The 12,003-nt window shown below is 43.5% G+C and overlaps 1 protein-coding gene across 1 annotated transcript in view; it reads left to right on the forward strand.

Annotated features, from left to right (window-relative positions):
• Positions 1-3,476: 3,476 nt before the first annotated feature.
• The window catches only part of CEP120 (centrosomal protein 120), a 40,261-nt gene continuing 31,734 nt past the window's right edge, over positions 3,477-12,003 (forward strand). Inside the window, exons 1-5 of the mRNA XM_081880380.1 lie at positions 3,477-3,796; positions 7,248-7,404; positions 8,214-8,328; positions 9,766-9,907; positions 11,503-11,651. Of these exons, the coding sequence (XP_081736506.1) occupies positions 3,745-3,796; positions 7,248-7,404; positions 8,214-8,328; positions 9,766-9,907; positions 11,503-11,651 (615 nt within the window). The 5' untranslated portion in view covers positions 3,477-3,744. The remainder of the gene's footprint in view (positions 3,797-7,247; positions 7,405-8,213; positions 8,329-9,765; positions 9,908-11,502; positions 11,652-12,003) is intronic.

The raw sequence follows: 12,003 nt of genomic DNA on the forward strand, positions 1-12,003 counted from the left end.
TTTATAAGGTAAAGGTAAAGGGACCCCTGACCATTAGGTCCAGTCGTGACCGACTCTGGGGTTGCGGCGCTCATCTCGCTTTATTGGCCAAGGGAGCCGGCGTACAGCTTCCGGGTCATGTGGCCAGCATGACTAAGCCGCTTCTGGCGAATCAGAGCAGCGCACGGAAACGCCGTTTACCTTCCTGCCAGAGCGCTACCTATTTATCTACTTGCACTTTGATGTGCTTTCGAACTGCTAGGTTGGCAGGAGCAGGGACCGAACAACGGGAGCTCATCCTGTCGCCAGGATTCAAACTGCCGACCTTCTGATCAGCAAGTCCTAGGTTCTGTGGTTTAACCCACAGCGCCACTCGCGCCCCAATACTGTTTATATAGGGCTACAATTAGAAACACGCCTGGAAGAGACAGTACAATTGCTTCTCATATAACAATGTTTACGAGGGGGGTGGGGCAGGGAGAGCATGGCATAATTAATTGTGGAAATGAAAGCAAATTGTCTGCTGTGAATTAACAGGGGCTCCTTTACACTCTGTCAGCAGTAACTATCAGACCCTAACACGAAAACATTCAAATAAAATCTGATGTTTCTGTCTCCCTGTAAAATCAAGATGTCTCGTCATGAGCAATGAAACAGCAGCATGTGGACATTCTTGGCTAAATACCACTAGCATTATTATCTATTATTTATATATTTAAAATATTCATTATCTGAAACCAGTGGGCAATTGTCCCAATATCACTTAAGTGTGCACTGCGGATATTTGTGGATGATGAATGGACAAAAATGCAGGAAATATAGGTATGGATGAATCCTGCTTCCCCTCAGAAACAAATGCAGCTCTTCACAGGTAGATGACTCCAGAACTGTGGACTTAAATTGCATGGGAAAGGTAGGGTCTGAGGTGGGTGTTGTTTAATGGACTGCAAATTAAACCCACCGTTCCTCTTGCAGCATTGAAACAAGTCAGCAGAAGAGGAAATCGGGAGGAAATGAAAACTAGGAACAACGTGAACAAGAAGAGTACAGTGGTTAGAATGCTGGACTGAGACATGGGAAGCCAGAGTTCAAACCACCACTTGGCTATGAAGCTCAGTGGGTCACCTTGAGGCCATTAGCAACTCTCAGTCTAATCTACCTCACAGGATTGTTAAGAGAACATGCGGGAGGGGAACGACCATACATGCCAACGTGATATTTCTGTGCCATCACAAACATATGAAAAGTGATGGCAACCCAAATGAGTGGGGGAAACAAAGAGAACCAGTGAAGGTGGTGAAGGTCCTGTGCGAGTGCCTGAAAGCGGTTGGAGGATGGATGGTGGCTAATGGATTGAGGTTGAATCCTGACAAGAGAGAAGTACTGTTCTTGGGGGACAGGGGGTGGGCGGGTGTGGAGGACTCCCTGGTCCTGAATGGGGTAACTGTGCCCCTGAAGGACCAGGTGCACAGCCTGGGAGTCATTTTGGACTCACAGCTGTCCATGGAGGGGCAGGTCAGTTCTGTGTCCAGGGCAGCTGTCTACCAGCTCCACCTGGTACGCAGGCTGAGATCCTACCTGCCCGCGGACTGTCTCGCCAGAGTGGTGCATGCTCTAGTTATTTCCCGCTTGGACTACTGCAATTCGTTCTACGTGGGGCTACCTTTGAAGGCGACCCGGAAATGGCAACTAATCCAGAATGCGGCAGGTAGACTGGTGACTGGGGGCAGCTGCCGAGACCACATAACACCGGTCTTGAAAGACCTACATTTGCTCCCAGTACGTTTCCGAACACAGTTCAAAGTGCTGGTGTTCACCTTTAAAGCCCTAAATGGCCTTGGCCCAGTATACCTGAAGGAGCGTCTCCACCCCCATCATTCTGCCCAGACGCTGAGGTCCAGCGCCAAGGGCCTTCTGGCGGTTCCCTCATTGCAAGAAGCAAAGCTACAGGGAACCAGGAAGAGGGCCTTCTCGGTAGTGGTGCCCGCCCTGTGGAACGCCCTCCCATCAGATGTCAAAGAGATAAACAACTACCTGACATTCAGAAGACATCTAAAGGCAGCCCTGTTCAGGGAAGTTTTTAATGTGCGACATCTTAGTGTATTTTTGGTCTTTGTTGGAAGCCGCCCAAAGGGGCTGGGGAAACCCAGCCAGATGGGCGGGGTATAAATAATAAATTATTATGATTATTATGATTGTTACACTGGACTCAGCGACATTACTCAAGAAACAGCATTTTGAATGCGTTATAAACATGCAACACCAGATGGTGCCAGAGAGCAAAAAAATTATAAGTGATTTCCCATAGTGTTTTTTAAAAATTTTGTTATAATGGTTTAATTTCTGACTTATTTATAACGTTTTTTCCCTGTGTGTAGATCCACCCACTGTGAGACAGAGGAGATGAAAGTGGTAACTATCTTAGAGCAGTAGTGACATAAAGGTTGGAGTAGGGGTTGCTTGTTAACATGTACCCATTCTAAAGAGCCAAAAGGTATAAATTTTCTAGAGGGACAGCCATATTAGTTTCTTGCAGCAAAAGCATTGAGTGGCAATCACATTACTAATATAATAATAATAATAATAATAATAATAATAATAATAATTTATTTATACCCCACCCATCTGGCTGGGCCTCCCCAGCCACTCTGGGCGGCTTCCATAGAAACCAAAAATACAGTAAAATATCACACATTAAAAACTTCCCTGAACAGGGCTGCCTTCAGATGTCTTCTGAATGTCAGGTAGTTGTTTATCGCTTTGACATCTGCTGGAAGGGCGTTCCACAGGGCGGGCGCCACCACCGAGAAGGCCCTCTGCCTGGTTCCCTGTAGCTTTGCTTCTTGCAATGAGGGAACCACCAGAAGGCCCTCGGCGCTGGACCTAAGCGTCCGGGCAGAATGATGGGGGTAGTGATTCCCCCCAAAAAACAAAACGTAAAACCGTGTATGTTGATAACACAAAAATCTTGGCATTGGCAAGCCAATTAATATCTGTAGCATCATATTTTAAAATGCCACAAGAGAAGCTCTAATAGTAGTTTGTGGACGGGGGTGCTATTGGGTGGTTGTTTTTATTTTTTATCATATATTTTGTGGTTCTATAGCTTGATTTTATTCTGTGAACCGCCCAGAGACCCCCGGGTATAGGGCTGTATATAAATTCAGAAAAATGAAATGAAATGAAATGAAATGAAATGAAATGAAATGAAATGTTGGAGGGTATGAACACGGGGCCCGGGGGGTGAGATCAGCAGATAGCACGTAAACTGAGCTGCTCCCCTTGCAATCCATCCCTCCTTCGGCATCGCCCGCCACAAACGCGCAACCTGCGCCCCTCGCCTCCCGTTTCCCCACGCTGCCCTCGGAAACCTCTTCCCGTTTCCCACCGCCTCTCCCATAGGTGGCGCTGCAGCGCGCGCGCTTCGCCGCCCGTTCCCCCCTCCCCGGGGGAAACAACGAGGCAGCAGCGTCCGGAAGTTGAAGCGGCATCCCGGAAGCGCCGCTCTGTCTCCTCCCCGCCCCGTCTCTCTGTGCCTCGGGTCCTTGCCTTTCCGCCTCCCGGTTGCTAAGCAGCGGCGGCGGCTGGTTTGAAAGCGCGGCCGAGGCGCCAAAGGGGAGCTTGCCGGCGGGACCAGAGAGGAGGAGGAGGGCGTTGGGGCCCGGCCTCGTCACTGGCTTGGATGTGGGGGCCGGGAGCGGAGAGGGCAGCTTCGCGAGAGCCTTGCGCCCTGCCTGCCAGAGCAGAGAGCCCGCCTGGAGGAGAATGGGCACAGCAAGGGCCGACCAGCTCCTGATTGTGGTTTCTATCCTGGAAGGTAAGGCGCAGGGAACGGGGGGGGGGGGTGTTAAAAAGAAAGTCAGAAAATCTGAGACCCATTCATCTATGGATGCCTCCGCCCCACCCATAATTTGGGGAGCTGCCTTAAAGGGAGTTGGATCGCCCATCCATTGAGGGCAGTGTCGCCTACACTGACCGGCAGCGGCTCCCGAGGGTTTTTAAGGCAAGGGGTCTCTCCCACTTCTGCTAGGAGATTTGGGATTGAACCTGGGGCAGGTGGTTCAAGGTGTGAGCCCCCATGTAGGGTGGCTGCTTTACCCTCCTTTACTTGTGAAGCTGAGGCTCCAATACTTTGGCCACCTCATGAGAAGAGAAGACTCCCTGGAAAAGACCCTGATGTTGGGAAAGAGGGAGGGCACAAGGAGAAGGGGACGACAGAGAACGAGATGGTTGGACAGTGTTCTCGAAGCTACCAGCATGAGTCTGACCAAACTGTGGGAGGCAGTGGAAGACGGGAGTGCCTGGCGTGCTCTGGTCCATGGGGTCACGAAGAGTCGGACACGACTAAACAACAACAACAGCTTGTGGGCATGGGCATAGCCAGTACAATCATACCCCAGGTTACAGACGCTTCGGGTTGTGTTTTTTCAGGTTACGGGCCCGTCAAAACCCAGAAGTACTGGAACAGGTTACTTCCGGGTTTCAGCTGTCGCGCATGCGCAGAAGCTCTAAACTGCGCTTTGTACATGCACAGAAGCACAACCCACGCGTGTGCAGACGCAATGCTGCAGGTTGTGAACGCTGCGGGTTGTGAACATGCATCCCGCACAGATCACGTTTGCAACCCTAGCATCCACTGTATTTGTTTAAGGGGGGAGGGACAGGCTTTATTATTATTTATAATTTATTGAATTTATGTTTTCTTCTTCTTTGGCGATCACTAGTAGCCAAGTAAGATTGTCTTCCATGAACAAGGTCTTAACAGTGAGTCCGTAAATGGCTGTGGAGGCCAATTCTGGATCCACACGTCCTTCCACAGTAGGGACATAGGTTTCTGACTGGGAGTTGTTCATGGGGGGGGGGGGGTTGCCAAATGTGCCTTCCTCTTAGCTTGTTTCTCCCTTTCATCCTTGCCTTGAGAGAGTCTTTAAACCTCTTTTGTTGACCACCAGCATTACGCTTTCCATTTTTAAGTTTGGAATAGAGTAGTTGCTACCGCCCTATATACCCGGAGGTCTCAGGGCCGTTCACAGAAGAAAATCAAAATATAAAAGCACAATATTTGGAATCAAACTAAAAACAACCACCAAATAGCACACCCACCCAGGGGTAAGAACCGAGTTATCTGTGATGCAATTGGTCAGTTAAGTATTTTTATTTATTTGCTTGATTTAGGGGGGCAGCTGCCCCCCCCCCAGCTCCCTGGGTAAACCCATGCTTGTAGGACAGACTTCAATTTTGGGAGAGTTGAGCCCCCTAACAGTGTGATTCTGTGCTCAGAAGTAAGTCCCTCTTGAATTCAGCAAGACGTCGCATTGTTAGAGGACTCTGAGGATCATTAGGTCCAAGCCCCTGCAATGCAGGAATATGCAGCTGCCCCATACAGAGATGGAGCCTGCAATCTTGGCATGGTGTGCTCTAACCAGCTCCTAGGTAGGTCAGTATGTATAGGATTGTAGCCTAAGACTGCCCAAAATATCTCTTACCCTGTGGCGGTTGGTTGTGTAAATAATGAATGTGGAGGCAGCGGGGTGATTTTATATTTGGAAGTGTCTGATAAGGCATCTCTGTAAGTGGAAAGGTTTTTACATGCTCTTGACACCAGGTGAAAGAGCTCCTGCTTCTTCTTTTGAAAATATAGAGTACCAGAGTTGCATCTTCAATTCATTAAGCAATGGAAATGGGAGAGAGCATGTCTGAGCGTTTCTACAACTATTGCTAACTGCCCCACTTTACCATCATGTCCTTGAGCTAACAACTAAGGCTTTCAGATCCAAGGTTGTAAATTCTTTGCAGGCTTCAGTTTCTCATTTCGGTGGCAGAGTTATGGTGTTTACAACATAAAAGCTGGCAAAAGGAAGGGAGAAATTTGTGAACGGAATGATCAGGTATAAGGGGAGTAGGATTAATAGATGGCACGGAAACAGCATATGTAGTCAGATTCATAATTCTGTGTTGCTGCTTCAGAAATTTAGTACTGAGTTATTACAGTAGACATTGCCTGTCTTCTCAGAATAGTATGGTATTGCACAAGAAAACATTGTTGTAAGATTTCTGTGGAAACCAGTACCATGTCATTCTAAAGATAGGCATGAGATGAGCAGGGTTTGAACTCAGGACACCTGGGGATCTTATGTACATATTCTCAAAGAAGCAATATGTAGCTGGTACTTCTTGTTACATTGTTTGTGATTCATTAGAATTAGGAGTGCTTAGGTTTTTTTAAAAAATAATCCATTAACTCCAACATATTGTGGTCCTTACAAGTACTTCTCAATGTAAGTATATTTATTTTCTGCTTATACACCATCTAACTTTCAAAAAGATTAAAATGCTGACTTCAGCAATTTTTTATTGGTTGATTTGTTCATAGTAATTTTAACCTGATATTAAACTGTACGTTGCGTTCTCCTTCAACTATCTAGTTTATTGTGGCTTGTAGCATAGTGATGAACAACAATTATTAAAACGTTACTGGTGAAAATGTTAAGTATAGGTATAGTGAAAACTTAAGGCAATATGAAATTAGTCCATTCTCTACTTGCCTTTTATTTCTTTTCCATCAGTAGATAGATCCACACAGATGAAAACAAACACTCCACACATATTTACTAATAGTCCCATTGAGCTCCAGATGTGAACAGAATTGCAGCTGTGGTTTGTGTATAGCACAGTGTAACTTAAAGAAGTTCATAGACTTAAAGTTTGCAAGATCTGCCTCATTTTTTACGACAGACAGGAGATTCAGTAACTGGCATACACAGAATTCTGAGCCAAGGAATTGGTTTTGTGTACCAGAACTGAACTAAACACTATGAATTATCCTAAGCTTTCTTTCCTTACCTTTTAATGTTTCCCTCCAGGTGGAAAGCTGGAGAGTCAGCATGCTGGCTGTCAGAAAATCAAAATCTCTTCCCATGACTCACCAAGCCATCACATAAGTGACTGCCAGTTATGACCCAGTCACTTTCTTGGTGTAGTTCTTGCTCTGTGTAGTTCTTGTGCACTGCAGACTGCGCACAAGCAGTTTTAGTTGTGATCTACTTCCCGTTTCTTTTTGTGCTCTTGTGTACCAATGCAGAATTGAGCCAGCTCTTTGAAAAATGTGTTTGTACAGGTAGCCAAGGAACAGCCTTTGGTTATATATCAGATTCTGCAGTGTGCCCAGGAGTTTGTGATTATTAAGCAGCTACATCATGCCCTAAATAGTATACTATCAGCTGTTTGTGAAGGCGCTATCTAATAAATGTGCTTTTTTCCTTTTCCAGGGCGTTACTTTCCAAAACGTCCAAAGCATATGCTTGTGGTAGAAGCAAAGTTTGATGGTGAAACTCTAGCTACAGACCCTGTAGAACATATTGATCAACCTGAATTTGCCACAGAGTTAGCTTGGGAACTTGACAGGAAAGCACTTCACCAACACAGGTTATTTTCTCAAAAGATTTCTGAATTGCTTGAGTGTGTGCTTGTTGCATGTATTTAGAATCTTGTAAAGAATGACTATAAATAACTTAGCCTGAACTGTACTGGAAAACTTATGGGTGTATTCCATCCCCTTTTCTGTATAGCATTTGGCTAGAAAGCTCAGATAGTTACTAAAAAGAGCAGTCTTAAGCTCTTGTGTTTTCACCTCCAAGAAAAGTAACCAGCTTTCTTATATTTAACTGTTGCCATATACAGTGGTGCCCCGCAAGACGAATGCCTCGCAAGACGGAAAACCCGCTAGACGAAAGGGTTTTCCGTTTTGGAGGTGCTTCACAAATGAATTTCCTATGGGCTTGCTTCGCAAGACGAAAACGTCTTGCGAGTTTCTGCGGGGGGTTTTCTCCTTTCCCCCCCTTTTTCTAAGCCGCTTATCTGCTTATCCGATAAGCCGCTAAAAGCCGCTAATAGCGCTAATCCGCTAAGTTGTCAATGGGCTTGCTTCGCAAGACGAAAAAACCGCTAGACGAAGAGACTCGCGGAACGGATTCTTTTCGTCTTGCGAGGCACCACTGTACCTGGAGCCTATTTGAGAGGTTGGAAAATTTTATATGCACTTGTTAACTGCTAAAGTTTCCTTATTATTGAAAAGAAATACTTGCAATATAATATATATTAAAATATTTACTACTGTTTCTGATAATATCTAGGTGGTTTTATCAGTAAAAATGTTGTGTGTACCATTGGGGAGCCAAAAGCTTATGTAACTGCTTCCAATGCCTTAATGGCATTGCTTATTTATTTCCTTCCAGATTACAGCGTACACCTATCAAGTTACAATGCTTTTCTGTGGATTCTCTCTCTTCCGCCAAAGAGCCTGTAGGTTACATTATACTAGATTTGAGAGTTGCTCAAGAGAAGAAACAGGTATTGTATGGAATCCGGCTTAAACACGTCACAATAAATGAATGTGTGCTCCTTTATCAGATATGCCAGATTAAATGGTATTGATTTTCATTCGCTTATTGAATGGCAGATTCTAGACATATTTGTTCATTGGGGTGGTAAACCCGTGTCTGAACTGTACCAAATATCAGCTGGTGGGTCGGTGTTGTTCACCTGGTTTCCCAAAACTATGCACCGCTGCTGGTTACATGGAGGGGCAAGGCAGCAGAGAGCTGTTGTTCCCACTCTTGAGTTTTCCACTGCATTGCCCATCCCTCTTCCTGTTTGGTAACCAGGCTGGTCCTCTCCTGTCTCTGTGGGCAGGCCAGTATTATGGCAGTACAGTGGAACCTTGGTTGTCGAACGCTTTGGAAGTTGAATGTTTCGGCTTTCGGATGCCGACAACCCAGAAGCGAATGCTTCCATTTTCGAATATGCCTCGGAAGTCAAACGGCTTCCAAGGCGTGTTTCTCTATTTTTTTCAAGTGAATTCTCTGGCCACCCATTGAGCCTCGGTTGTCGAATGTTTCGGAAGTGGAACTGTCTTCCGGAACGGATTACGTTCGACAACCGAGGTTCCACTGTATTTAAATATAGCCCTATCTTAAAATACCAGGACAATGTATGAAACTATAACAAACATTTTAAACAAATTAGAAACAGCACAGAACAGTCATTAAAATGATAATAAAGCTCAGGTCAATGACCTGCCCATTAAGATGATTATCTGCCATGGTTTGTAGCAGATAAATTTCTTGCTCTTATTTACTAAAGGGATTTAATGGATATGCCTTTGTCCACCATAGCAGGCTAAATGCAAATAATAACCTATGATACATGCTCTAAATAGTTGCTTTGTACTTTTTTTTTGGTGGGGGGAATGACTAGCTTTTCTAAACTTTTTTTTCATGGAGGGAATTAAGATTTCTATGAACAGATGGCAGCAGTCAAGTGCAGAATTATTCTGGATATAGAAAGTTCAGCTGTAGGTGGTGAACATATTATGTGCTCTTGGAGCCCTCCACCCACATATTAGGGTAGCCTAAAGCCAGGGCAGTCATGCTCTCTGCATCTAAACAGATTATCTCTGGCAGTCATCTCTACTAGGGAAAGAGAGTATTACTTCTGTTCTCAGATCTCTGGATTAGGGCCAAAGTCTTGTCCTCTTTTTTCCCCTTTTTTAAAAAATAAATTAAAATTGAGGTGAGAACTGTCTATGTACACATGATATAATTTCACTTCTGCTGTAACAGTATTGTATGATCACAACTATTCTTTGTCTTAGGCTTAACTTTAAATGTAAGATCCTGTAAAACATAGCCAACTTGGAAAGAGATTTTATCTGACGACAATACCGTGTATGTATAATTTTGTAAGTGTGCTTTCACCCAGCTTTTTGTTTTAATCAAATCTCTGCAGCCGCCAAAATGGTATCCATTACTGAGCAATAGATACACAAAATTTAAATCTGAGCTGCAACTCAGTCTAATGCTAGAAACTGATACTAAGGCATCCGCAGATGGCTTTAAAGCGAAGGACGCACCTCCCAGAGATGTAACAGGTTAGTAGAATAATGAACACGTTACCAAACGCTATTATATTCTGAAAATTGTGGGAATTCTGCAGTTACGTCAAGTTGATGGAGATCCTAAAATATCCTTGATTAGTATTGGCAAATTCACTGTACAAATCCTCTGTATTCTGCTTTGTTTCCTCTTTTGTTCTGATCACAAATCCTTGGGCTGAGCATCTGCTCAGCAGTATTCCCTTACTTAATTCTAAATTTATACCTACTTTGCACCTGGCTCCAGATGGTGGGTTTTGGAGTTCTGTTGGGCAGAAAAACTTGATCCTTTAAACCTGAAGTCTGAGAGATTTGATACTTGATTTCTGACAGTTGAAGTGATTTCATCTTTGCTCATTTTGACAAAGTTTCAGGGCTAAGAACATTTGAATATTCACATTAAAAATCTTAATGGCCCGTCCTGTATCAGAGTGGTTTACAAGGGTTCTTTTCCAGTCTTTTATGGTAAAGGTGGACAATCTGTCAGTGTCAAGATGCTGTAGGACTACACTTCCCATCATCCCTGATGAATGGCCATGCTGGCTGGAGCTAATGGGAGCTGGAGTCCCAGCAACCTCAAGGGGGCTACAGGTTCTCCATTCCTACTTTATTACATAAAGAATTATTTTTATATCTTAACCACTTGTGAATTTTATATGTTATATTTTGTTATTTTATTTTCTCTGTATGTATTTGATTATATTTTTTCTGCTTTTCTAGATAAAAAATAGTAATTAATTGAAGACAGAAAAGCAATGTATTCAGTTATCCTATTTTAAAGCTTTGGTCTATATTAAGTTTTCACCTTTCATCTTTATTCTACATTAAGTTTTCATCTTTACTCTGTATTAAGCTTTCATCTTTCCCCCTTATTTTTCATATGATTCTCTGTCCTAAAGCTTGTTTAAATTTTGTTGTCAAGATTAGTACAGTGGTTAAGTGGAATATTGTAAACAGTTAATTTCCTTGTTTCTGTCTCTGTTTTGTTAACTTATTCTTTTACTAGCTGTGTCCAACACTTCTGGGCAAGTTTGTGTAAAAAACATAATACAAATAAAACACAGGTGTTGCGTATGTGTGGTATAACTTCAGGTTGTACAGATGGTTATTCTCTGGTTTTCATGAAACTGATATGATACTATTTTCTTCTTACAAAAAAAAGCAGGAAGGTGAATCCTTATCCTTAAACATAGACTATCAATGCCAGCAGGGCAGACAAATAAAGTATTAAAAAGTGGAGAGTTAGGGTTTGCATAGCTGTTTTCTGTCCTTTCATCTGCTTTGAGATGAAATCTGTGTAGGTCAGGGATGTAGAAATTGTGGTCCTCAAGATGTTAGACTCCAACTTTCATCAGGTTTGGGATGATGGGAATTGAAATCCAGCAACATCTGAAGGGCTGCACATCCCCCATCCCTGTTGTAGCTGGTGACTAGATTGACATGGGGTTTATTCAGCCGCTTACTAGCCCAGGGCTAATAGGATTTTTTAAAGACACTGTCCTCTCTGAATTTCATCTCTGTATATTTTCAGCTCCCAATAGATTTTTATTTTGTTCAGAATACAACTGAAGGCATTTGTTTTCTTTTTAAAGTACCTCTTCAGCAACTTGGGTTGGATCCCAAAAATCTTGCAGCAGTGCTTAACGAAGAGGAAGGATACCATCAAATTGGACCAGCAGAATATTGCAGAGACTACTTTGTTCTGTCTGTCACTGTTGCATTTGCAACACAGTTAGAACAGGTAATAATGCCAATCTGGTTTCGTCTGTGGTGGAGCTTTCAGACTCTGGATGGTCAACATGTGAAAAATCATGTTTCATTGCAGTATGACTTGGTGGTTCTTCATAACCCCCTGATTTTGTATAAGAATGATTGTTCCCTTTATTGCTGTTAAAAATCTAAATAAACCTCCAAGGTACTGTGTTGCCCTCATGATGGGAGGAGCTTGGGAGAGTGAGCAAGGACAACTTTTCAGCCTTGGAATTCCTTAGCTTTTGATGTTATCCATGTTAAATATTTAAAACTTGAATAGACGTTGGAATACAGCACTTCTTTTGATAATAGACATGGACATTCACAACTTCATATGAGCA

The sequence above is a fragment of the Podarcis erhardii genome (assembly GCF_964252035.2).
Source record: "Podarcis erhardii genome assembly, chromosome: 11".
Lineage (NCBI taxonomy): Eukaryota > Metazoa > Chordata > Lepidosauria > Squamata > Lacertidae > Podarcis > Podarcis erhardii.